This window comes from Bos grunniens, chromosome 8 (genome assembly GCF_055505025.1).
Source record: "Bos grunniens cultivar Pamir isolate PY7600 chromosome 8, Bosgru_T2T1.0, whole genome shotgun sequence".
In the NCBI taxonomy this organism is placed as follows: Eukaryota; Metazoa; Chordata; class Mammalia; order Artiodactyla; family Bovidae; genus Bos; species Bos grunniens.
Window position 1 is genome coordinate 61,710,092 of NC_141172.1, and position 26,334 is coordinate 61,736,425.

The following is a 26,334-nucleotide window of genomic DNA, read 5'->3' on the forward strand; positions in this document are numbered from 1 at the left end:
TGCCACTTCTCCTTCAGCATCTCCCCTTTACCTACAAGATGGCACCAGCAGCCTCTGTTTGATATTAAAGGCTCTCTACAGATTGTACCCAACCTACTGTTCCAAAGCAGACCCCCACGCTATATGACTTCATTCCACAGACTGATGGTGTACCAGAAGAGACTGAGGCCTTGGAGTCAGACCCATCTAAGTTCAAAACCTGGCTGCACCTCTTGTTGGCCACTTCTGCATCTGTAAAAATGAATAAAATACAATCTACTCGACAGGGTAATCTGAGGATTAAATTAGAAAGAACAGTATTAAGCCCTAAAAGTGGATGCTCAATCATTGCTTGTCAACTCATGTAACTAATTTGCCCGCTTCACCTCACCAGCCCTGTGGTTCCCATAAGCTTACAGTTACAGACTTCCTGTGACATCCTGAAGAGCACTTCCCTCATTTCCCTCGCTCATAGAGATGTCTCTAAGGCTAACATTTTAAAGACTTAGGAAACAACATACTGGAAATTTTGTTTGTTTTCCATAATCCTTCTAAAATTTTTTTTGTTTTGGCATTTTAATGCATCTGATGTTTTAAAAATGGATAGTTTTGTTTGCCACTAAATGAATTTAGGTTAAAAGGAAGAGTGCAGTCTTTCTTAACATTAAGAAAAACTGAGGTTAACGCATAGAATTATGCTTTTCTCTGTTCATAAGTTGTTCTCAATCTTGGAGGCCCTCGTCTATACTAGAATTAAGATGGTATCTGATCTGACAAATGACGTGTTTACTTATTTTAAGCGGAATGTAACCTTACATTACTTCCTGGAGGTCTGCAAAGCCGGCCTAGGGCTCTAACCCTGTCTCTCAGGGAGCTCTTGGAGGCAGCCCATTACAAAGGCTACCTGCCAAGCTTCCCCGAAATGGAGCCCATCAAGAATTCACACACCTCACAGGGGTGCCCTTAAAGATAAAAGTATTCGGGGAAACTCTGTAACTCCGAGGCTCCATTAGAAATGCTAATTGCTGCCTTCGTTAGCCTATATTTAAATGTTAGAAAACCCAGGGAGATCCTCCAGGACTGGGGGACTCTCTGCTCCTCTGTGGCTTGGGCAAGCGGCCCGGGCTACCCGCTCTCCGCCGGCCGCGAAGGTCGACTCCGCCCGGTGCCACGCGGTACAACACCGGACCGCAGCGCTCCTGTCGCCGACTGGGGTCTTCGCAGCACTTTCAGACCCATCCGCCCAAAGAGACGCGGGGGTCGGCCTGCTGGCCCCACACGGTGCGGAGGCGCGGAAGGAGAACCCGAAAGCCCTTGTCCCACGGTCTCTACACCTTTCCCGCCTTCGCGGGTGTCGGGCTGGCCTGGTCGAGTCTTCGAGGAAGAATTTGGTCTTAGGGACCCCCGAAGACGGGCAGTAATTTACTCCCCCCAGCCCTCCCAGCAGACGTCCAAGCGAGGGGGTGGAGACCTGCCTCCGGACGCGTGGAGGAGGGACCCCACGGTCTCAACGCAGCGGCAGGCGGGGAAGCCCCCAGGCGGGTCTTACATCAGCCACCCCACGTACGATCGGAGGGCGGGAGTAAGTCGCTCCAGTCCCCGGGGCTGCGCCTTTCTCCCTCTCCCACCCCCAGCCTCCGCCCCTCCCGCCGCGCCTCTTCCCCGCCCCGTCCTTGGTGCACAGCGGCTGCCGAGCCGAGCGGCGCCGCGCGGGGCCGAGTCGAGCCGAGCAGCCACCGGCGCCGCGTCGCCGGTTTAAGCGCAGTGCGGGGCCGCGGCCGGGGGCGGCGGTAGTGAGACCAGAGCTGCGCTCCAGCCCCCTTTTCCCTCCATGGTTTCTCTCCGCTCCCGCGAGTAACTTGGCTCCGGGGGCTCCGCTCGCCTGCCCGCACGCCGCCCGCCACTCAGGACCGCGCCGTCGGCCTCTGCCTCGAGCAGACCCCTTCCGACGGCCCTCGCTGCGCAGGCTGGGACGCCTCTCCCCCCTCCGCCCCCGCCGCGGAAAGTTAAGTTTGAAGAGGGGGGAAGAGAGAAACATGGACATGAAGAGGAGGATCCACCTGGAGCTGAGGAACCGGACCCCGGCAGCTGTAAGCAGACCCCCTTCGGGCGCCCTCTCCCCCCGATGACTTGCATGTAATGGTGGCCACCTGCGGGGCCCGGACCGCGGGTTTGCCGGCCCCGGCGCGGGGAAGAGCGCAGCTCGCGGGCTCGGACGGGGAAGGCGGGCGGGCGATGAGGGGGGAGCGAGCGCGCGGGGATTAACTCTTTGGCGCCCGCGGGTGCCCGCGGCCGTCCGGGGAAGGCAGTGGGGTAGGGGAAAGCAAACTTTGAGCTCCTCGCCCGCCGGGGTCCTTTCCCTGAGGAGCGCGTGTGCGTGTGGCCGGCAGCGAGGGAGGGAGGAGGGGATTGTGTAACGCTGGGAGCCATGTTTGCAGCCTCCCGGGATGCGCGGCCGGGCGGAGGTCGGGCCTGCGGAGGAGCCGCGCGGCTAGCCGGAGCCGGGCCCGCTGCGGGCCATGTTGGGCTCCGCGCGCCCCAGGCCGGCGGGGGAAGGGGCTCGGGGTGGGGTGGGGGGCGGGGGAGGGTCTCCTTAGGCCAGGCCTCGCGGTTGGCCCCGGCCGGACTCGGGCAGGGGCCGAAGGGCGAGTAGGGGGTTCTTCGCCTCTAAGGGGGACGGGAAGCCCCCTCGGGCGCCAGGGGGCTAGAGCGGGCGCGGCTGGGCGCGCGCGGAGCGGGGGAGGGGCGAGTCCGGGCGGCGTAGGTGGCGCAACCGCCGCCCCTCCCCGGGCTAAGTTTGAAAAAAGGACGCGGTTCCCGCCATTTTTCAAGCCTAAAAATAAAACTTTCTCCTCCATTTCTTTCGCTCCCCTTTCGCCCCCCGGCCTTCCCCAGTCCCGGCCTCCCAAGGCGGGCGTCGCTCGGCCGAGCCGGCCGTTGTGGCGTAGACGGCTTCTCCCTCCCCCCGCGTCGCGGCGGCGGAGTCCGGGGGCCCCTGCCCGGGAGGCTGGCCCCTCGGTGTGGGCGGGCGGCGGCTCCTCGCGTCAGCCCGGGCGCGCCACAAGCCGACACAGCGCCATGTTGGCTAGCACTCGTCTCCCTCCGCCGCGTGAGCCAACATGCTGGCTCGGCCTGCCAGGCCCCGCTCGTCTGTCCCGGCGGTGGCTGTGGGCCGCCGTTCGCCGGGCCGAGTTTGCGGCTTGTTTGGCGCCCGCCTCGCCAGGGCTCGGCTCGTTCTGGCGGGAGCTGCGCGCTCCGGCGGCCGCCGACTCATCTCTTGGGCGCACTGCCGTCCCCTCCCCCCTTCTTAAAAGGGCAACGCCAGGCAGCCGCCTCCGCCCGAGTCGGGCGTCTAGTGGGGTACTGACGGGTTTGGGCTGGGCTCTCGGGCCGGGAGGCCTCTGCCTCCGCACGTGCTACAGGCTGTCGACCGAGGCCAGCACTCGCCTGCCGCGGCGGGTGGGCCTTTTAAGAACCGTCCTTCTTTTCCCCTGGTCCTCCGCGCGAACTAGAGCAGCTTCCTGCGGCCCTCGCCGGGGGGCCGCACCTCTGCCAAACCCCCTTTTCGGGTGAGTGGCGTCCTCTGTCCCCGGGGCAGCCCAAGGGGAGTCCTTCCATCTTCGCCCGGGCTGGCGATGGGCTCGCTTCGTGCAACCAGAGTGTTGTGGGTAACAAGTTGCCCACTTGTGGAAATTTGTCAACCCGGCCTTCCCTTGTGCGCACGAGGTTTTGAATCTCTGAGGTCCCTACAAATGAAGTGCGGGGTTGTGGCACCTCGTGGCCTCCCCACTCGTCCCTGGAGGACCTCGAGGGGTGAGCGTCTCGATTCGGTCCTCCGAGTTTTAAGGTTGAGGTTTGACCGCGGTCGTCCCTTCCGTCCATCAGTCAGACATTTTGTTTCGGCCACGTGCTAGTATCCTGAACTGTTAAGCTTCTTCACACCGTAAACTTGCAGAGTTGTGATCTCATTTTGAGGCGTTGTTGATTTAAGACGTTTGAATTATTACTGCGTAGTTCCAAGTCAGTAGAATATGGAGTTATTTGATTTAGCCAAATTTTCCAAAAGAAAATACACAAGAATCTTCACAGTGCCTTAGAATGTAACATTTGAATTCTTCAAATGTGCATAAAGCACTATTAAAATACTCAGCTAAGAGCACCGTTGTTCCTTCTGGGAAACACAACTGGGCTGGTTGTATATGGATTTTTTTGAATTTGAAATAACTACTGTTTTTTAAAATACATATACATGTGCACGTGTTAATTTCTCAAGAAATCAACTTAAGCCTTGCCCTTTTGTCAAAAACAGCCTAAAGTCGTGTGGCTATTTAACTTAAAAGGTTAGTCTGTCAGTTGCACTGTTCACATATCAGGTACTAAAGCCACAAGTGACTATTGGCTACTTTATTGGACTTAACTCTCCTACTGTAATCCACTGGTTTTATTAAATAAATACTTGTGTGCCAACAGTATGGCAGGGCCAGGAAAAGCAGTGTGAACGAGGCAGAGAGCAGCCCCTTCCCTCCTGAAGCCTCAGAACCGGGTGGGGCCCTCAGAACCGGGTGGGGCCTGTTGCATTGTGCAAGTTAGGGGCCTTGGGAGAGTGTCTTGGGAGCTAACCAGGATTGTGGGGTAAGAATGGCTCCCCTAGGGACTTAAGGGAGACTGAGTAAGGCTTAGGTTTTTTAAAAACCTTTAGGTTTTTAAATTTTTTAAATTTAAAAATGTTTTGCACAAAAGCATCATCATTAAGGTAAGTGAGAAGTTACAAAATGATTCTAAGTCAGCTAGTCACGGGGGCTCCATGTGTTGTGGAGCCAGCTGTTAGAGTGGGCTTGACCTCTGGGATCCTGTAGACTTTTCATCTGGGAAAAGAGGAAGAATCCTGTCTCTTGTAAACCTATTGGTATAAGACAGGAGGCTTTTAAATGCACAACAGTATATTCCTTGGTTGACCTTGATGTCATCGAGTGAGATAAAAGACTGAGGAGGGTAAGTGGAGTTTGATCTTCAGTGTTTTTGTTTGAAGATCAGATGAGCTTTTTTTTTCTGTGAGTACGGCTTGTTTTTATTTTTATTTATTTTTTATTTTAATTGGAGGCTAATTACAATATTGTATTGGTTTTGCCATACATCAACATGAATCCTGTTTTTATTTTTTTATTTGGAAGTTTGAAGAAGGCCCTGGTAACACTTTATCTTCTTGTGTTCTTTAAAATAGATAAGACAGACCAAGAGAATAGGTTCCATTTCACCTGTTACTAACAGGTGTGCTATTTACCTAAGGGAGTGACTCATAAAGAAGTACATAATTAAGTTTTTTCTGAGTCCAAAACACCTCTTTATATCAGAAGTTTGTTCTCATAGTGGAAAAATGGCTTAAAATGGCATTATAAAGTAATCTTCAAAAAGAATAGTGATCACTATTTTAAAATACAGGCAAAGGGTAAGAATTATTTTATACAAAATATTGGTGTTGTCAGTTGTTTCATTGAGAGCAAATTGTTTAGCACTAGAACATACCAGGTACACCACAGAAATTGATGGTACTGTCAGATGTGGAAAGAGACACGTGCAGTAATGAGATACTGATACAGTCTGGATCTGGATCTGGAATTTAGATATATTCCAGAATAGGAGGAAAAAATGTCTTTATGTGAGGCTGTCATTTTCCTATTATGCCAGACATGCCACTGTTACGAGTACCTCATTAACAATGAATCTAGGGACATCTGTCCTTGATGTTCCAGTCTGTTCAAAGTTAGAAAGTCATGCAGTTACCGTGGTTTACAGTCTGTGTGGTGGCCTGTATGCTAAACTGAGACATTTCATATTCCACAAATAAGCATAATTTTTCCTTAGTCCCAAGATACTGACAAAAATTTTTTTTTAAATACATAATGTGAGGGGACTTCCCTGATGATGGTCCAGTGGTTAATACTCCATGCTTCCAATGCAGGGAGCATGGGTTTGAACCCTGGTCAGGGAACTAAGATCCTGCATGCCACATGGCAGTGGCCTTTTAAAGAAGGAAAAAAAAAAATCTATAACACAGGAAAAACCTTTCCCCCAACTTTTGGCATTTATTGTGTCATGATTTTAAACTCAAGGGCTTATTCAGATTTGCTGCATGGCAGCCAATTGGGTTCTTTTTCTTGTATTAAATAGGATATATATTTCTTGTATTCTTTAGTTTACAGCTTCAGTGAATGAAAAATTAGATACAGATAAGCTAAAAAAAATAGATATAGATTTAAAAAACTTAAAAAAAAAAAAAAAAACAGGAATCTCACAAACACCCATTCTACCACCAAGATATTCTGGTATAGTCCACAGGAAAAGTTTTTTCCTAACTTGGATCTTGCTATTAATGAATATAACACCTTGTTAAAGTATAGTAAACATCTGTCTTGCATTGTTAATGTCTGCATAGATCATAATTTAACCATCCTCATTAGGTGGTTAGAAAGTTTTTTGCTGTTTTAATTAGTATTGTAACAAACATTTTGTAATGTGAATCTCTGCCAAATTGCTTTTTAGAATGGTTCTCTTTTTTACCTCCCCACCAGTAGGATGAGTGTTTCTTTCCTTCATACAGGCAGTTTTGCCACTTAAACACATTTCAGTACTACTAATGTTCTATTGTCATTTAGCAGACATTCTTTTAAAATAGTAGCAGGGTGGAAGGTCTGAAGGTTGGTTAACTCAGAAAGATGGGAATTGTCGAGGATGGCAAGAGTTACTTTCCATGTGTTTGGATTATTTCACTCACTATAATAACCATTTATTTTCTAACTAAAATAATTGATAACTTAATGATCTTTAATTCTCCATATTGTCTTTTTCCCCTCTTATAACTGTTGTAACTGATAATTGGGGAAGGTCACTCCAAGAGTAGCTAGTTAGCTTGTTCAGTAAAGAACCAGCCTGCAGTGCAGGAGATGCGGGTTTGATCCCTTGGTCAGGAAGATCCCCTGGAGAAGGAATCGGCAACCCATTCCAGTATTCTTGCTTGGGAAATCCCATGGACAGAGGAGCCTGGAGGGTTATAGTCCATGGGCTCCCAAGAGTCAGACACAACTTATCGACTAAACCACCACCAGCCAGGGAAATAGGAAATGAGACCAAGTGGACAAGATGAAAGGAAAATTCCTTGATCTCCTCTGTGGCTCCTAGCCCCAATCTCTGTAATTTGTCTACCATGTATTTCAAATTTTTCATGGGAAAACTAGAGTATCAGCTTTGCTGATAGCTACAGAAAACTAAAAAGTTGCATAGGAAATAGTTTGGATTTTTGTTTTTAGTTCTTAAGTGTTTACCTTAAATTCGTGTTTGAGGAAAAAGAACTAATTTAGTTGGAAAATAAGGGATGAGGAAGAGTGAACTTGGCCCCCAAAGTTGTCATGTATCTTCAAGCAGAAGACCAAGTAACTGTGCCTTGGATCAAATAGTGGTAAGTGGTACACACAGATGTACAATTGCCTGCCAACATTCCCTCCTGGGAGGGTTTGGGACATAAGGAGGAAAACTAGGGGTGTTTTCCCTTGATTCGAACCTCCCATTTATTCTCGGTCTATATCAGGAGGCAGTGACGACATATGTCCCCCATCCTGTACACCCTCCCTTGTAAGGTATTCTGGATCCTGTCACACTCAGGAAGGACTTCAGGGAAAGGGAAGGCCTAGTTAATCTCATATGCTGCTGACATAATGCCTGAGAACAGACACGTTTTCCCCAAAGTCCTGTTTAGAACTTTAGGCTGGCTAGAAGGGTGCTTATGGCAGGCTTTCCAGGCCTGTCATCCTTGGGCACAGCCCTAAGTGAACCCTCCTTTGGTCTCTGCTTTCTGCAGTAATTTCCACTCTGCTGTGTGCTTTTTTGTGGCTCATCTTCTTGCTGTGACTCTGTACTTTGTTCTGGGGTTAACACATTTCTTTACTACATCCTTAGCCTTGCTGGAAAAGTTCAGGAACATGACTTCACTGCTGAGCCATACAGCCCTTCCCTGTACTCACCCCAATAAATTGTTTCCTCCTACTCATGGAGAAAATTAAAGGTCTCAGATATGTATTCCCTGACTTCTCACTCCCCACTTGTAAACTTACCAGCTCCTTTTCTTATCCTATCTCTTCTCCCTCCTCGAGAGAGTAGAATGACATCTCATTTTTAATACGTATCTTTTATGATTTGTTGTAAACAAATGAGTTTGTTTACTGATTACCTTTTTATGACTTGTCTGCTTTTTTGTCATTATTTCTTTTGCGGTATTTGGCTTTTTCCTCAGGGTAAAACCAATATGCTCAAGAAAAAGGTAACTATATGCATATACCTAGAATTTCCATATATCACAAAAGGTAACAGAAAAAGCTTGAGAGAGGTTGATTGTCATTTTAAGATAAAGAACTTGTAACTCAAAAGATTCTGATGTTTGTTTTTTCACCTAGCAATAGATTGTGAGGAGATAATCCTTATTACAAAAGAAATTTCACATAAAAAGATAGCATGACATTATTTATAATAGGGAAAGTTGGGTAACATGTTCATTAGGGAGTATTGTAATTTATTTTACATCATACCTTTTAATTTCTTTAGACATTAAAAAGTATAGTTGTTAAGTAATACTGTTCCATGTTACTGTATTTAAAATATACAAAGACTGAAAAAAAACCCCAAAATATTAAGTGACAAATAGCAACATGCTTTGCATGTGATTATGCCTATCATCAGAAAGTAGTTTCTTTCTATATCCAGGTTTCCTGCTTCATCCTTTCCTCAGTCCCCTACAATCCTGACACAAGTTCCTATGCCAGTTTTTCTGTGTTTGACTGTTGTAAATGCTCTTTCTCACATTGGAATATCCAGTTCAGTTGCTCAGTTGTGTCTGACTCTGCGATTCCATGAACCACAGCACGCCAGGCCTCCCTGTCCATCACCAACTCCCAGAATATAATGGTAACTAAAATAGGCATGACCCTGCCATCGTGATGCTTGATGAAATTTAAAATCTAGCACTGACTCTTTTTAACCTTAATTTTTTTTAATAGATCAATAATCTCATTGTGAAAGTGTTAGATAAGATTATGGAAAAGTTCCCAGGACAGTCACTTTTACTCTCCCTGAGAAGAATATAAGAAAGTGAATGTGTGACAGGTTACATAAATGAAAACATTTTATGTATTCATCCCCCAGTGTCTCCTGGAGATGTCTCTCCTTGATGGACAAATTATCTAATTTTTTTAATCCTCCCCCTTGCCCCAGTAGCTTCTTATGCCTTATTTTATAAGCCTTTCTACATGTTTGAAAGTAATGCTTCACATTTGGGTACTACTACTACTCATTCTTCTCAAGTTTCCTTTGCAGGATCCCCAGGATTCCATCCTTGGTTCTCTTCGTAGGAATTCCATCCTTCCACTAGTCTCTGCTCTGATGACTTCCAAATGCAGAACTTAAACCTTGAACTCCAAATTATCCTGTCCAAGTCCTTGGGGATACTTTGACCTGGACTTTTCATGAGAACCTTAAACTTGATATCCTTTGTAGTATTCATTACATACCTGCTCCCCTTCCCGCACCCAAAGCTGTTCCTTCCTATTTCCATCCAGTTGCATAGTTCCCATTTCTTTAAACCAGAACCTTAATTACTCTCCATCTTCTTTCAGACCCAGCAGTTTGGTTTGCAGATTTGGACCACTTTAACATCTTTTTTTCCCTACCAGTTTCTTTTTCTTGATTCCTATTCTGCTGTTTGCTTCAGCAGACTTGTTCTCTTTGACTCTAATTAAAGCGGAATTTTACCAGTTGAGAAAAATGTCCAAGAGGTGATTTCACCCATGAGCTGGGAGGCAAAATGGCCATCTAAATTCCTCCTTATTTGGCTTTTGGCATATTGGTGTCATTCTGTATAACATTTTTGGATTCTCTGTCAGATATAGTCATAGAAAACCCCCAAATCAAGTGGAAATATTTAGTTATATTGCAGTATATTGCTTAGGTTGGTGGGTAGTTACAGTTGACTTTTTTTTTTTTTAATGATTTGTTGGTTTTCCTTTTTTTAATGTAAAAGAGAGACATGTTTGTAGAAGATTTAGTACAGACAGGAATAAAGTAAACCACAAAGGTCCTTGTCATTCTCCTACACCTTTTCCCAGAGGTTATTTTCTCAGCTTTCACTGTGGCTAAAGCACTACTTTCTACAACAGTTCTACTTCACCTTGAGGAAACTGAGGCACGGATAGGTTAAGTGACTTGCCTAAGGTCACAGAGGTTGTAAATGGCAGGGCTAGAAATTGACCCTAAAAAAAAAAAAAAAGAAAGAAATTGACCCTAAGCATCTGTCTCTGGTGCCTAGCTCTCCTCAGTTTACCTTAAGTTTTCAGATAGGCTAATTTTTATCAGAAGACGGAAGACTGTCCATAAAGAGAAAAGTGGAAGGAAGGGAAGAAAGAAACAAAAAGATGTAATGGGCCTGTGTGCATCCTGAGAGCAAGACTTCTGAAGAGGAAGTAGAGTAGTAGCGAGTGAGAAGTTGTGGTGGTGTGGGTATCCCTGACTCTTAAATCTGTTTCCTTCTCTGTAATTGTGGGGGGGGAGGCGGTATGGTGGTAAAAAGAGTAATGAGTTAATTCTCCATAAATGTTAGCAATTACTAGAGTAGTATCTTTGGATTTTATATGGGAGGATAAAGATACTAACTCCTATTTTCATTTTAGAGCTATCAGCATCTCATACATGTTTGATTACTCATTAATGCCATTAAATGTGTTAGGTTTACTGCAAGAATGCCTTTGGCAGTTAAAACTTATTTGCATCCGTGTAAATTTATCAAAACGTGTTTAAAACTGGGAAGTGTCAGTCAACCACAGAGCAAGAATGGCAATAGAGATTAGCATGGTAGATATTTACACAGTAGACTTTATTAAATCATCAGTATTCAGAATTTTCACACGTGATACTCTTGGATGGGTTTGAATTCTGAATTTCAGGAACTCTAAACGAGGAGATTTTGTGGCCTGAAAAAGGAATATAATAGCTAACTGTTCTCTTCCCTAGAAATAGCTTTTTTACATATAAAACAAAATGATCTTGGTTTTGAATTAAGAGCTCTTGCATCTTGGTCTTTTCCTAGTGTCAAGATAATCTTAGTAAGGATTAAGGAGACCAGAGGTAGAAGTGTGTTAGTCCAGAAACCTGTAGCCACAATCTCTTAGTGACCTTGCTGGAAAAGTGAAGTTTTCTTCTCTTGTGTCAGTCTCCTGGGCCTTGTGGCCTAGAGGAGTTTATGGGTGGGATGGGCCTAGAAGAGGGGTGGGTATCTTCTCCTGCACTTGTAGTTAAAGCGCCTCTTGGAACAGACTTGGGAAAAGGACTAAGGGGTAGGGGGTATTGTGTCTTCACTTAACATCTTAAGAGCTGTAGTTTCTGTCTGGAAAGTAGAGTTAAAATCTTTATTTGTAACCATGGTGTGACATTTCACCCTTGATATCTATTAGAATATTGTTATTAAAGGCTTAATCATTTTTTTCATTATTTATAACTATGATCTGGGTCTAAGTAGAGGCTGCCCCTATATGTGAGTGATTTGTTGGGTATTTATGGTTGGAGGTTTTGCATTGTTCTTTGTTTTCTGTATGTTTCTGAAAGCTTTTCTTCCCTGCTTTGTCACCTACAGGTTCGAGAACTTGTCCTGGACAACTGCAAATCAAATGATGGAAAAATTGAGGGCTTAACAGCTGAATTTGTGAACTTAGAGTTCCTCAGTTTAATAAATGTAGGCTTGATTTCAGTTTCAAATCTTCCCAAACTACCTAAATTGAAAAAGGTAAGTGGTTTTTCTTTTAACAATAGAAGAGAACCATTCTGGGGAAGGGAAAAACAAACAATTCTATCTGTAAGGAAGCATTTAGTGTAGCAGAGAGCACATGGCCTTTGTAACTGGGCAGATCTGGAACTCAGCGTTCCATCCAGCTCTGTCATTTCCCTGATGGGTGAATCTTTCTCAGGTTATGTAATCTAAGACTCAGTTTCCTCACCCGTAAACTGGTGATACCACCTGATCTTGCGGAATTGCTATGATGTTTGGAAATAATACATGTTGGATGCTCAATAAATAGTTATGATGAATAATTTAGTACTCAATAATTGTTAAGGATTTGTTGCTGTAATGTAGCTACATTTTGTTCTTAGTATGCTCTGGTTTAGGAATCATGGGTTCCTCCTGCTTTTCATGTTTAATGTTGATTAAGGGAGGATTTAAGTATAGACCTTTCAGATTTGTAGCCTATGATATTTCAAATCCATTATGTAATTCTTAATGACTAGGGAGTTTAAAATGTGTTGTGACTGACTGAGAATTCATTCAAACAAAACTGCTGTATTTCCCTTGGCTAGTTAATGGTCCATTGTTAGGGCTTTATTGGTCTAATTATAAACCAATCGCTATCCTCTCTAACACTGTCCACCCCCACCCCCCCCCCCCCAAACAGACACACACACCCATCCCTGCCACGCACCAAGAAAAAAAAATTCTCAAGAAAAATGTTTTTTGTGTCTTGGCACGTTAACCTGTCACAAAGCCTCTGCCAGAACTGAAAGAAACTTAAGATCTTCTAGCCTTGTTTATAGGCACATACCCAGCAGTAGACCCAGACAGGTACAGTAATTTGCCTAAAGCCACCCACAGAAGTGGTTTAGTACTAGAGCCAAAACTAGAACCATAGCTCTTATTTGCTAACCCACTGCCTTTTCCATTACATATAAAAATGTGTGTGGTCTTGGCAGTGTTGCAGAATTCTCCACTGTTTACCTAATCTCTTTATTAGGGAGTTTAAGTTGAAGCTTCATCTAAGAAAGATACACATAGAAAACTGAAATGAAATTTAGGCAACAGATAGGTAGGCTGTTCCTATTTGCTTGCTTGAATCTTGAGAGGGACTTGTTTTTTGGTTAAATACATGAATTAAAATCCAGAAGCGCTATGTGTTCTAAATGCTCAGGCAGTCCTCATGAGTTTCAGGGCAACTCTGCTATTAAAAAGAATTCTGTTATATTTAAATTTGTAAATTTCTTTTCTTTTTTCTGTTAGGTATCTACTTTAGAGGTTCAGGTGTAATCCATTTTTGCTTATGTAGGTTATCATGACATTGGAAACTCCGTAACTGATGGCATTTTAGCCTGTATCTACATAAACTTGATACTGGCAGGTCCCTACTGTGTGTTTTGTGTTCTCTTCTGCTTTCCTAGCACCCTGGTACATTTTCCTGAATTACTGTGGTCTCTGTACTGTCATACTTATTCAGAAAGTCACAAGAAGCAGGTTCTGAAAGAAATGTCACGCGTTTCCTAAATTACACATTGATTTCATTTCAAAATAAATATGCCACTGAATGTTTTGGCAGATTGCCTTGTTATCTCTCCTCCCTAAGATACTCATGTTGAAAGGTTGTGAATATTATATATGTCGATATTGTAACCAACCAAGAGAAATTTTAGGTATTTTACTGGACTGCCCATGAGAAGGGGGGAAAAATGTATTGAAATGTTGTATTTTTCTCTTCTGAAATGCTTAAAAACACCTAAACAGGCTTCTTCTCTTTTAAACTCTTTCTTTCGGTGAATATTTAAATTTTTAAGAGTTCTGCTCTGCATCGTGTACTTCATTTCATTGCATGTCAGACTAGATTACATAAATTTTTATTCTGTTCTAGGTGCCTAGCATAGGGAGGAGCACTGAAGCTAGGCTCCCTGTGCAAATCATAGGCTCACCACTGTAACAGCTGTGTGATCTTGGGCATGTTGCATAGTCTATTCTTGGTTCATTTTCCTCATCTGTAAATGGGGGTAATAATTCTACTTACCCATAGGGTGATTGTGAGATCAAATGAGTTCATGGATTTCTAGTTCTTCAAGCAATGCCGTAAGTACTTGGGTACTTAACACTTAAGTACTATGTCAGGATTAGATACAGTTACCATTGTTGTTGCTGGCAGTTAAAGTAGAATTGAAACCAGCTGTCTGGCCTCAGTTCTCTCATCTGCGAAATAAAGAGTTTGAATTAGATGCTCTCAACGGTCTTTACTTTTTCAGGCTCCAATTCCTTTCACTGTAATATTCCTTGGTGAAGGCTCATTCCTTCATTGGCATACCACTTACCACTCAACTTGACCTGCAGCAAAGAAATTAGAATTCTTGTAAAGGCTAGTGATAGATTCGTGTAAGAAGTGTCCTCTGGGGAACTGGTTTCCCCAGCCCTGAAGCTATTGCCCCATTCCCTTGCTTGAAGTCATGGAACTTCTTTAAGGACTTGTACCATTCCTGTAGCCTTCAGGGCAGCATTCCCTGGTGGCTTCCAGATGTAGAACCCCATGGCAAGTCAGCACTGAGCAGAAACAGATTAGGTTTCAAGTGGGCATCACAAATTTTGCTTGACACACAGAATAGCTGCTTAGAATGCACTTACCTTTCCTGGCACATATAGCGTATGGCAGCTTCTCAAAGAATTCTAATTTGTTTTGACCCACTTCTTAGGTTAGAAAATGTAATCACTGATGTTAGGGGCCAAACTGTTAAAATTGGCAGCTGATTAAGAAAATGCAACTCTCTCATCCTTACACATCTCTCCTTCCCTGAAGTGTTCCTAGGATCTATAATTTGGGTTTAATCAAACAAAATGAACATACATGCCCTAATAAAAAAGAGGTCATTGGTAAGTGTGTGAGAGCTGTATTTGTTATTTCTAACACTTTAATGATACCTGTTTCTCTGTGTGTTTGTGTGCTGTGTGCATTTTCTCTTAACAGCTTGAGCTCAGTGATAATAGAATCTGTGGAGGTCTGGATATGTTAGCAGAAAAACTTCCAAATCTTACACATCTAAACTTAAGTGGAAATAAACTGAAAGATATCAGCACCCTGGAACCTTTGGTAAGTAATTGAGAATTTGGAAACCAGGACTTATTTGGTCATTTTCATTTTCATATTTCTTTATTGTGAGGGAAATAACTGGAAATAATAACTGAGAAGGTGGTGGTTTTTTAATAATACTTTGTATAAAAGGAGTCCAGAGTAAAAGACCAGAACCTTTAGTTACACGTGTTCCTGTGAGTTTGCTCTCCCTCCCTGTTTATGGTGGCCGCTAACTTCAAAGGGGAAGTCTTTTCTTTTTTGTTCTTTTTAAATGTCATATACTGACTATAGCCTTAAACATTTATCTTAAAAAATTTTCCCCAGACTGGCCAGGCTATTCTATACTTTTATAGAAATGGCTGTCTATATTGGGTTGGGCATCTGATTTGATGGAACAGGCCAAAGGCAGCTCCAGTGAGTTTTAGGTCTTCTGATTCACAATTTTGAGCTCCAGCTGGCTCACTCTTTGCATGGGAACCCCCAAATTCTCCTCCTCTTACATGCTGGGATTAACTATGGAAAGTTACATTTAAGTGCCAGTTGGGTTATAGACTTTGTTGTGTGACCTTGGGCAAGTTGCTTCTTCTCTCTGGGCCTCAGTTTCCTCCCTTATGAAACAGGAAGGATAGTGATCCCTGCCTTACTTATCTCACTTAGGAGTTCTGAGAATAAAATAAGGTAATGTACTTACTTTGTAAGTTGGGAAGCTGTGCTGATGGGGGTCTAGTTAAGTGGAAGTTGTAGTGACCAGAAAAGAGCTTATGAAGCAACGTTGGGGGCCTGTTGCTCTCCTTTGCTCCATGAATTTTGCCCCCCCCCCCCCTTTTTCCCCCCTGTTATAGGTACTCTCAGATACTTGGGCTCCTTCCTTTCTCACTAGTTCTGTTTTCTTCCCAGTTAATGGTGGGTGGGATAGCCCCACAGACTCTCTTCTTTTGATGCCACCTGGAAATTCCTATGATTTCGAGATTGTTAACTTGACTTTTTCCCCTAAACATGACATTCTGTTCACAGACGTAGAATTCAATTTTAATAAGACTGATGAAACTGACTTTTTTCATATCACCCAAGGAAGCCTGTGGCAGCTTTCCTTTTTTCTGTTTTACATAAAGTCAGTATTTCCATTGGACTTAACTTGCAGACATTAATTGGGAGAGGGGCTAGTCAGGAGATAGGAGCTGTCTTTCAGGATCCAGCAGAGCAGAACTCAAGAGGAAAAGGCATCCTTCTGCTGTCTCTTATCTTTTCTGACATGACAATATATTAAAATACTTGAACTTCTTATCATTTGCATAGAATATTGATATTTCAAGGGAAGATAGGAGTTAAATTATGACTTCCTTTAATGAAGATTTCCTGCTGGAACTAATAGTTTTTTTCTCTCCTAATAAGTAATTGAGGCTGTATTCCAGTGTAAATTTAATCACTGTTTACCAAGACCCTTGTTTTTATGTTTCGTTAAGTGGAGTGCATTTAGCTCATTTCTCATAAATGTTGGGAGCCTGTTGCTCACCTTTACTCCATGTTTTGCCCCTTTTTTTCTATTAGGTACACTCAGACACCTGGCCTTCCTCCTTTTTCACTGTTGTTTTCCTCCAAGTCAACATTTCTTGTGTATAAACAGACTTTTATTGCAGTTTTCCTTATTCAGAGATGTTAACATTTGCCCATTGTATCCTCATGTAATGCAGAGAAGAGAGGATGTCATTTTAGAAATGAGGAGACTGAGTTTAATTACACAGCAGCTTTAGAATAAATGGTGAGCAGGAATTCAAGTCCAAGGCCATTCTTTCTACTGCCCTTGGAACCTGTTCTCTTTTTAAAGTATAAATTTACTCCATACCCCAAAAGACCTAAACTGGGAGTTCCAGTTCTAAATAAGCTCTGATGGTCTCCCTTCGGTCCCATGGGCTATACTAAGCCTTTGTTGTGTGTTCAATGACAGCCCTGTCAATTCACAGTAACTGTAAGCACAGGAACCCCTTGTGTCTAGAACAGAGTACCAGGCCATACCTTTCCATGCTAGATCACTGGCCATTGCCTAATTCTCATGGCAACCTTAGTCATCTTTGATGTTTCATCAGAAGCTTTTGTCAGTGTCCTAGCATTCAGAGGCAGAGCAGAAACAAACGTTGCGTAGGGATTGTTTGCACGAGTGTTCCTGACCTGATAAGTGATTTATATAGTGGGACCCTTTGGCAGTGAAAGTCTTAATCCCCTGAAACAGTGAAATATGAGAAATAATCATTATATAATATTTACCGTTGTTGGAAGATGTACTGTGTGCCATACACGGTAGTGGATGCTTTATGTATGTTATCCATGAATAATCTTCAACATTTCTACAAAATGGATTGAAATAACATGGCCCTCATTTTACACATGAGGAAGCTGAGGCTTAGGGGAAGCTGAATCCCTTGTCCAGAGTCACATACTTGGCCTGCCAGTGACAAAGCCATGGCACCGCACACCCAGGACTGTCTGGGGAAGGCAGAGCTCCTGCTATTCTCCTGAACTTGCTGTTCCAATTCCTGGGGGTGCTAGGTGGGTCTCCTGAAGTTATAACTTTAGGATAAATAAAACTGTAGGAGGAGGTGAAGGGGGGAAGTGTTGGGTCCATTTTAACTTCTGAAAGTATTCTTCAGTGGGGAAAACACCATCTCATCCTCATCAACCACATGCATTTTGAACACCGTCTACATTGAGCCCAGTTCTTACAGTCAATGCAATGATTGTGAATGCCTCTGCTTACTACAGGGACATTAATCGAGAGACAAAGAAGGCATCAATTCAAACTTCCTTGGACACCTTTTTTAAGAGACCTGGGCCATCCAAACCATCCCCCAAAGCCCTTCTAAATTCTAAGAAGGCAAGCAAAATTATTGTTAATAAAATGTTTACTGTTTATTATGGCTAGCCTATTAGTTTTAGGCCAAATTTCTGAAATGGTAGAGTTGTGATTTTTTTTTTTTTTTTTTTAAGCAGTATTTACATATTACATTGGGATCCTGAATAATCTGTGTGTAGTGTATTTGGGGTCTTAAAGCACAGTTTTAGCTCTTTAAAGTTCTAGAGTACTCCAGTTATTTGGGGTTTGTTGTTTATTTGCTTTCACTTCATTTTCTAGCATACTGTTCGGCACGTCCAAGTTATTCATAATGGTTCCGTTCTGAAGAAGTAGCAAAAAATGTTATAGATTCAGAGTTTCAGAAACTGGAAAGCCTTGGAGGCCCTGTGTACTAGGCTAGTCAAAAGAGTTAGAAAACGGGTTTGGAGCACTGTTGAGCATGATCAGGAGTTGTATGTATTTTTGCACATCCATTCCTAGGAAATAATGTTGACCAATAAATGGCTCGTTCCTTTGAGCGAAGAATTTTACACTGAGCCTCTGTGGGAAAGCTACCAGATTTACTCATGGTTCTATCTTAAGGGGTATAGTGTCAACATATTTGTGAAGAGAAAAGTTTCCCCAGTTACCTGGTGTGGTATTTCAGCATTTTTTTCCTCTTTGGCAAGAAGTCATACCTGGACTTCTCGGGGTTGGGCTGTCCTATTCTGAAAGCTACATGACATAAAAGTCATTCTCCCTACAATCAGGACTGGGGACAGCTTTCTTAAGACTTTAGGTACTAACTTAATAAGCACAGTATTGGATCCACAAACTCTTGGATAACTGCACATTGGTGTTTTGAGGAATACATTTTCCTGTTGCTATAATAACCTGGTTCCGTGTTCCCTGCCTGGCTCTGTGTTCTCAAGGGCTGTTCAGTGAGAATAAAGCCAGTGTGGGAACCTTTTTGATAAGGAATATGAAGGTTTGTGGGTGCAGGGGTCAGCAACCCTTGCCTCTACAGGACCAGGTAGTAGATCTTCTAGGCTTTGTAGGCCATATAGTGTCACAGCTTCTCCACTTTGCCATTGTAGCACAAAAGAAGCCATACGTAATACATAAACAAGTGAGCATGGCTGTGTTCCAGTAAAACTTAGTTTACAAACACAAGAAGCAGGCCAGAGTGGGTCAGCCAACTGTCATTTGCCAAGGTCGGCTTTAGAGCAAAGATTTTTAAGTCATTTTGTAACTCCCAGCAATTACCCAGATACTTCAAGTCCTGAAGACAGAGTTTTGTTTCATTTCTGTATCTTCCCAGGTGCCTGTGAACGTTGAAGTAGATTTCCCTGTAAAGCATCAGTCTTTAAACAGCATTTATTTTTTTGCAACTTACTTCATAAAAAGATCCTCTTAGTAATATTTAGAGAATGCCAACCTTTTTGTATTGACTCAGAACCATTGAAAAGTTAAGTTTATGAATCCATATATCCGTGTTCCCCACCCCCACTCCCTATTTTAAAAGGCACCGAGCCACATAGCCGTTTACATTTTGTGTTCACTCTTTATCATTTGCTCCCTCGTTTCCTCCCTGGGAGGGTCTGTTGTCACTTTCTGTTGCTATCTGCTTACTTGCCTGTAATACTACCTCTGCCCTCCCGATCTCTTAATTCACCCTTAATCAAAACTTAATAGACCTGGTATTGAAATACTAGTACACTGAGGTAATAAATGATCTGAGTAGAATACACAGATATTTTCCTATCAGTTTGGCTGCTCAGAAAACTTCTTGGGCCAAGTTTTTAGATCTTAACTATTTTAGATAATGAAACAGGTTTCAAACAAATGAAGTATTGCAACAAAACTTTAAGGTATGGTAAAATCAGAAGAATTTTGTATCAGGAAGGTCTGGTAATAGCATCAGTCTTTGCCCCCAAAACTAAAAAAGAAGAAAAGAGTGTAAAGTCTCTTTTACTTTCGAAGTTTCAACCCTGAGTTCCCCTTGTTTTACCCCAGCTTGCATTGACTCCTGTCTTCCAGAAAATACTTATATCCCCACACCTTGTACTTTACTTTGTTCCATTCTCAAGTGTTTCGCATCTGTGTCCCTAAGTAGAAATGTCAAGGACCTTGATGCTGACTGAATTGATATGACTGAAAAAAATGTTTCCCCTATTTTCCTACCACCCCAAAAGCACTGATTGCTTGATAACCCAGCATGGTCTTATTGGTCATTTGATTACTCAAGTCTCTGATTTGTCTCATACTGTAAAAAGATCCACCTTTAATATTTAAAATTCATATTTCTTAAGATTATTCATTCATAGTGCCAAAAGGAAACAGTTCTCTGAGAGGATAGAGGTAGAAGGGAAAGACTAGTTAAAAATCTAGTGACCAGTCATAAAGATTGCGATGGACTTGAGATGTTTTCCTATGTACAAGGCTGAATAGGTAGTAGCTTATTGAATTCAGAGCCTAGAATTTTACCATTTTAGGAGATGGTTTTTGTTGCTTATGTTCCTTTGGTTTAGGAGGTATGTTTCTTGATCCTTTTCTTCAGAAAAAGTTGGAATGTCTGAAGAGCCTGGATCTGTTTAACTGTGAGGTTACTAACCTGAATGACTACCGAGAGAGTGTCTTCAAGCTCCTGCCCCAGCTGACCTATCTGGATGGCTATGACCGAGAGGATCGTGAAGCCCCAGATTCAGATGCCGAGGTGGATGGTGTGGATGAAGAAGAGGATGATGAAGGTGAGTGGGCACTGAATGCCCTTGCTATCAAGAAAAATAATCCATGCACGTAGGCCTTCTGTTAAATTTGGGGTTCTTAGGACGTTGAATCTGCCTGCAATGCAGGAGATCCAGGTTTGATCTCTGGGTCGGGAAGATCCCCTGGAGAAGGAAATGGCAACCCAGTCCAGTATTCTTGCCTGGAGAATCCCATGGACAGAGGAGCCTGGCAGGCTGCAGTCCATGGTATTGCAAGAGTTGGACATGACTTAGTGACTAAACTACCAGGACCTTGAAGTCTTCAAATGATTCAAAATAGACAATGGTTTATTAGCTAATTAGTTTTGAATTTGGAGCCTAGAGTTCATAAACTGTGCTCCGACCCATTGAAGTCATTTATGGTTTACTAAAAGGACCATTGCCTCAAGTCTCTTGCCTTTCTCCTAGCAGTTCCCCTTTCTTGACTACTGCCTATTTATCCTTACCATCTCACCTTTGTCAGCACTTCCGGGAACCATTTTGTGATGCTGGAGTTCCTGTGTGTGCCCGAGCATTCCCTCGCTTACCTTTCTCATAGCACTTGTTACTCTGCCATTCTTGTCTGTTCTGACTTTGCTATGATTATCTTCTTATCTCTTTATTCACAGGCCCTTGCACTTAGTGGGTATTTGGTACATGATTTTTACATTCAAATATAAATATCTTTGCTACTTTGGTATATGGCTGCTGCTGCTGCTGCTAAGTCGCCTCAGTCATGTCCGACTCTGTGCGACCCCATAAGACGGCAGCCCACCAAGCTCCCCGGTCCCTGGGATCCTCCAGGCAAGAACGCTGGAGTGGGTTGGCCATTTCCTTCTCCAATGCATGAAAGTGAAAAGTGAAAGTGAAGTCACTCAGTCGTGTCCGACTCTTAGCGACCCCATGGACTGCAGCCTACCAGGCTCCTCCATCCATGGAATTTCCCAGGCAAGAGTACTGGAGTGGGGTGCCATCGCCTTCTCCATTGATATATGAGTTTTAAAAGGTAATGATTTGAAAGCACTGTATGTTGAATTCCATTTTCTCTTTAATAAAGGAAATAATCTCTGGCTATAACATGGAATTAGAATATACTTTTTACTTTAGACATTTGATCAAGGTTTTTTCATCCTGTTACCTTTAAGAATCTTAATATATTTTCTACCCAAACTAATCCTGCTTAGCTTGTGCTTTCCTTACACAGTGACTTATTTAGTAAGAGTCACTCTTAGGATAAAGGTTTTTCACCTGAGAGGCTTAGAGGAAGCAGAGCTATTAGTTATCACATCAGTCAGCATGAAGAAAATTTACTTTCCTAGAATTCCTCATGTTGCTGGAATTTGCAGTATTACTATATTTGAAATATTATTTTTGATATCTCTTTAAAGATAGAAGTTTATAAGGCAGAAATAATCAAGAAAAGTGAAGAACACCATCAGGAACCTTGGTTACAATCAGTAGCATAGTATTCTGGAAACATTTTACAGTTTTGTTTTGCAGCAGATTTGAGACAAGGCACAAAGAATGGGATGTTAGATGGTAAAGTGAATAGGATGCTGAATAGGATGCTTCATCTTGTTCCAGATGTTCATTTCACTTAGTCCCTTCACTGCTGGCTGTCCGTTTCTCTTACAAATCAGTCTGGTTATCTATTTAAGTTCACCTTAAATGGGTAGAGCAGCCACTTGTGTGCAGAAACCTGACGAGTAAAAGGCAGTTCTTAAGAGCAGGATCAGTCAGGTGAGTATTAGAGAGTTTCCTGCATGCCAGGCTGTAGGAAATAGTTTTAAGAAAAAATAAACATGGTTCCTGTCCCCTTGGAGCTTACTGTCTACTAAGAAGAGAAATGTTAAGTAATCGTAACTAAATAAATAATCATAAGTGAGCAAATGTGTGGTAATGGAGAAGGACCCAGGTACTTGTGTGTGAGCATATGAGCTGAGATTGTGGGTCTGGCCTGAGGAAGTGATGTTTAACTGAGACTTGAAGGCTGAGCCAGTGTTAGTCATAGAGGAAGGAAAGGGAAGAGGCAGGAGAAAGCACAGTGAGCTCCAGGACCTGGAGAGGTAAGAACTGCTTGACTAGGGGCCTGCACCAAATGCGGTAAAGATACAGGACACAGGTGCCTGGCCACCACCACTGTCCCCGTCGTGGAGTTGTTACGGGTGTTCTCCAGGTTCCTGATTTGCACAGCTGGTTTGTGGTGAAACGGGTTAACGCCAGAGAAGGAGGTTGGTGAGGGTATTTTGGTTGTTTGGGGGTTTTGTGACTTTGTACTATGGAGAATTTGAGACATAGACAAAGGTAGAAATAACAGTAAAACTATTAGGTTCCCATTACTGAGTTTCAGCTGTGATTGGCTCATACCTCATCTTATTTTATACACATGCACTCCTACCCACTTCTCCCCTTCCTTATTTTGAAGCAAATTCTAGACACTGTATCATTTCATCAGTAAGTATTATAATGTACATAGGACTCCTGGCCTCTGGATTTTATTTATCTCAGGTCAGAAGAACTGAGCCTTAGCAGCTTTTGAGGAAGGGAGGTGACTGTGGTTCATGGTTTTTTCCCTGATATCGGTGTGGCCCAGCATTTGTCCATGGGCCAACCCGAAGCTCCCTGCCACCTCAGTAGGTATACCTTATGAGACACACAGGGTGTTTGATGTGTTCCTTTTGGACTGTTTTCAGAAGGAGAAGATGAGGATAAGGAGGAGGATGAAGATGGTGAGGAAGAAGAGTTTGATGATGAAGAGGATGACGATGAAGACGAAGATGTAGAAGGGGAGGAGGATGAAGATGAAGTCAGTGGGGAGGTCAGTGCACCTCCTGGCTGCCCTGCTTCCCTCTTGTAATTAAAGTGTGGATTGTTTGAAAAAGAAAAGTCTTCTGAAGAAATTAGTATACTTGTAAATAGACTAATAGTGGTCTGACTAATTTAGCTTTTGTCCCCCTTTTAGTAAGTATTAATACTAAATGGAATGCTTATGAATGCTAAACTAGACATTGCTTGGCTCTGCAGAGTATGTTTTGACCCTTTAACTTTGGGAGGCAGTAACAAGTTGAGTATTCATTCGTTAGGGTGAGAAAGCTGGGAACATTGAGAACTGATGAGATGTCCTTCCTTTTGTTGTATTGAAATGAAAGGTATCTTTACCAAGTCTAAATTTCTTGTATATCCAGCTTAATGAAATAAGTACATTACGTACCTTCTGTGATAAACAGTTAAGGATGCAAAGTTGAGTAAAAATGTGGTCATACTCTGAAGGAGCAGAGAAGGGGGTCTAATTTATGGGACACGTAGTAATAATAGAATCTCTGAGGAGCTGAAGAAGAAGCCATAGCTATCCTTCTAACCATAGAAGGATAGGAGAAAGGAGTGACTTTAATCCTAATGGGGATTTGTAAAAACAGGCCAAGAAAATTAGAAGTCATTAAAAAAAAAAAAAAAGTTCTTTTATAGTACAAATATAAGACTGAGCATTTGTATAATCTTGTAGGTAGCTAATGAAATTAAGTTTCTGAACGAAGCATTTTATTTAAAAAGGTGGGGTGGGGGGTTGGATATAGAAATATTTGTCCAGGGACTTCCCTGGTGGTCCAGTGGTTAAGAATCCACCTGCCAATGCAGAGAACATGGGTTCAGTTCCTGGTCTGGGAAGATCCCATATACCTGGGAGCAACTAAGCCTCTGCGCCATAACTACTGAAGCCTACAGGCTCTGGAGCTCGTGCCCCACAAGAGAAGCCACTCGGTGAGAAACCCAGTGCACCGCAACTGGAGAAGAAAAGAAATCTCTGTCCAAACCTGCTTTGAAGTTGAAGGTTTTAAAATTAATTCTGGAGTTATCCATTGTAAGTTGTATACTAATGAAACATCTGGCAAATACTTCTGAAAAGCAGTTTTTAAAGAAAACTTTTAATTAAGCCCATTAAAGAAAAACCAGCAGCTCTCAGTATCTTAAATAGATAAAAGTAACATTACAGTTTTCTCCTTGAATGAACTGTTAAGTTTATTGACAATTCTTATTTTTCTTTGTACTTCTTAGCTGGGCAGAATTAATCTAATAATGGTATGCTGTTTAACATTTTTAGGAAGAAGAATTTGGACATGATGGAGAAGTTGATGAAGATGATGAAGATGAGGATGAAGACGAAGATGAAGATGAAGGTGGGTTAAGGCATGCGCTTTGGTCCCCCTCAGTTAAAGATCAAGGGAAGTGTTCATTAATACAGAATTTGAAATCATGGAGAAGAAAATAAAATACCTTTGGCCCTAGTGGTCTTCAGAGGCATGGATAAAAGGCCTGTTTGTGTGTGTGTGTGTGGCTCATCCCCTGCTCTACAGCAGGGGGATGTGTAATGCCTGTGTGAGGGAAGGAGGCCCTGGCCTCACTCCCCGCATGTTGTGTTTTTAGACCCCATCATTTGTGTTACTGTTAGGCATGAGATGCCTATGTTCAGAATAACTGGAGTGTAATCTTTGCAGGATAGATAAATAGCACCGTTCCAGTTTTCCTTTCCCTACCACAATTAAAACCAAAGAAACCCTTGTTTGTTAAAAAGTAGATTTTAACACGTGTAAGTTTCAGAGCGCTGGATTGTTTGCTGTGCTTTCTGTGAGTTTATACTTTTCCAGCAGCATCTTCGCTCTGTGCCTGTTTCAGAACTAAATTTACTTTGGATATAGCAGTGATCAGTGCCTGGTCTCTGCCTCCAGGGAGATTTTTAAAACACAGTGCAGATTTAGTTAACTTCATAAAAGTAATCATGAGTTTACTAGTTGAAAAGACAGAACAATATGAAAGTCTCTGTGTCTCAAATACCTGGAGTCTAAGAAATCACTTAAAAGTGAATATGAACTACAGTTTGAGTCTTGCCATATTCTAGGCTAAGTACTTTGCACTGGTTCACTTAGTCCTCAGAATAACCCTATGGAGTCAATGCCGTTGGCCCCATTTTACTAGTGAGAAAATAGGCTTAAGGAGCTCATCTGCTAACCATTAAATTCATTGTTGTTGCTTCCATTTGCAGCAGTTAGGCACACTATACATATGCCTTTCCAAATGTCTCAAAGTGAATTTTTTTCTCATACAGAAGAGGAAGAAAGCGGGAAAGGTGAAAAGAGGAAGAGAGAAACAGATGATGAAGGAGAAGATGATTAATAAGACCCCAATAACCTGCAAAAAAAAGAACTGTTCAGTATTGGTTGGACTGCTGACATGGATTTGGTAGCTTTTTTTTTTTTTTTTAAAGGAAAAAAAAAAAGGTAGCTGTGATACAAACCCCAGGACACCCACCCACCCAAAGAGCCAAAGAATAGTTCCTGTGACATTCCACCTTTCTCCATTTAGTCCCTCTTGGAAATCCACCACCAAGCTTGGGGACTTCACCCCAACAAAATTGTAAGCGTTTGTTAGGTTTTTGTGTAAGACTTGCTGTAGCGTGGATAGCTGTGATTGGTGAGTCAACTGTCCGTGGCTACCAGTTACACCAAGATTGTAACAGCATTTTTACTTTCTGTACAACAAAGAAGCTTTGTAAATAAAATCTTAACATTTTGGGTCTGTTTTTTCATGCTTTTCTTTTCAAAGACACTTTTTTACATTAGGACATTGTGACAACTGGCAAAAAAATATTTTTAAGAATTTAAGTGAAATAAACACATTGCTCTTTGATAAAGCCTAGTTGTATGCTTACATTTGTAAATTAAGACTTTGTAAGCCTGTGTTAAAACACTAAAGAACTGGTTTCTTGGTGTTTTTTTTTTATTAGTGGTTGTTGAGAAATACACAAGTGTGTAGGATCTTTGAGCATTTAAACCTAATCCTCGATGACTGTGGGAGTAAATGAGGTAGACTTCTGAAAAATGATGTTTGA

General features: G+C 42.5%; 1 protein-coding gene across 4 annotated transcripts; it reads left to right on the forward strand.

Annotated features, from left to right (window-relative positions):
- Positions 1-1,696: 1,696 nt before the first annotated feature.
- Positions 1,697-26,017, forward strand: ANP32B (acidic nuclear phosphoprotein 32 family member B). 4 transcript variants are annotated; one of them, XM_086416027.1, is made up of 7 exons: positions 1,697-2,069; positions 11,648-11,797; positions 14,775-14,897; positions 20,267-20,456; positions 23,147-23,271; positions 24,550-24,625; positions 25,489-26,017. In XM_086416027.1, exons 1-7 carry the CDS (start codon positions 2,016-2,018, stop codon positions 25,617-25,619), a joined length of 849 nt encoding a protein of 282 aa, XP_086272153.1. In that variant the 5' UTR covers positions 1,697-2,015; the 3' UTR covers positions 25,620-26,017. The 4 variants fall into 4 exon arrangements, with proteins under 4 accessions (XP_086272153.1, XP_086272154.1, XP_086272156.1 ...); XM_086416028.1 differs by having other exon boundaries at positions 25,552-26,017; XM_086416030.1 differs by lacking the exon at positions 1,697-2,069 and adding an exon at positions 2,954-3,548 and having other exon boundaries at positions 25,552-26,017.
- Positions 26,018-26,334: the final 317 nt, after the last annotated feature.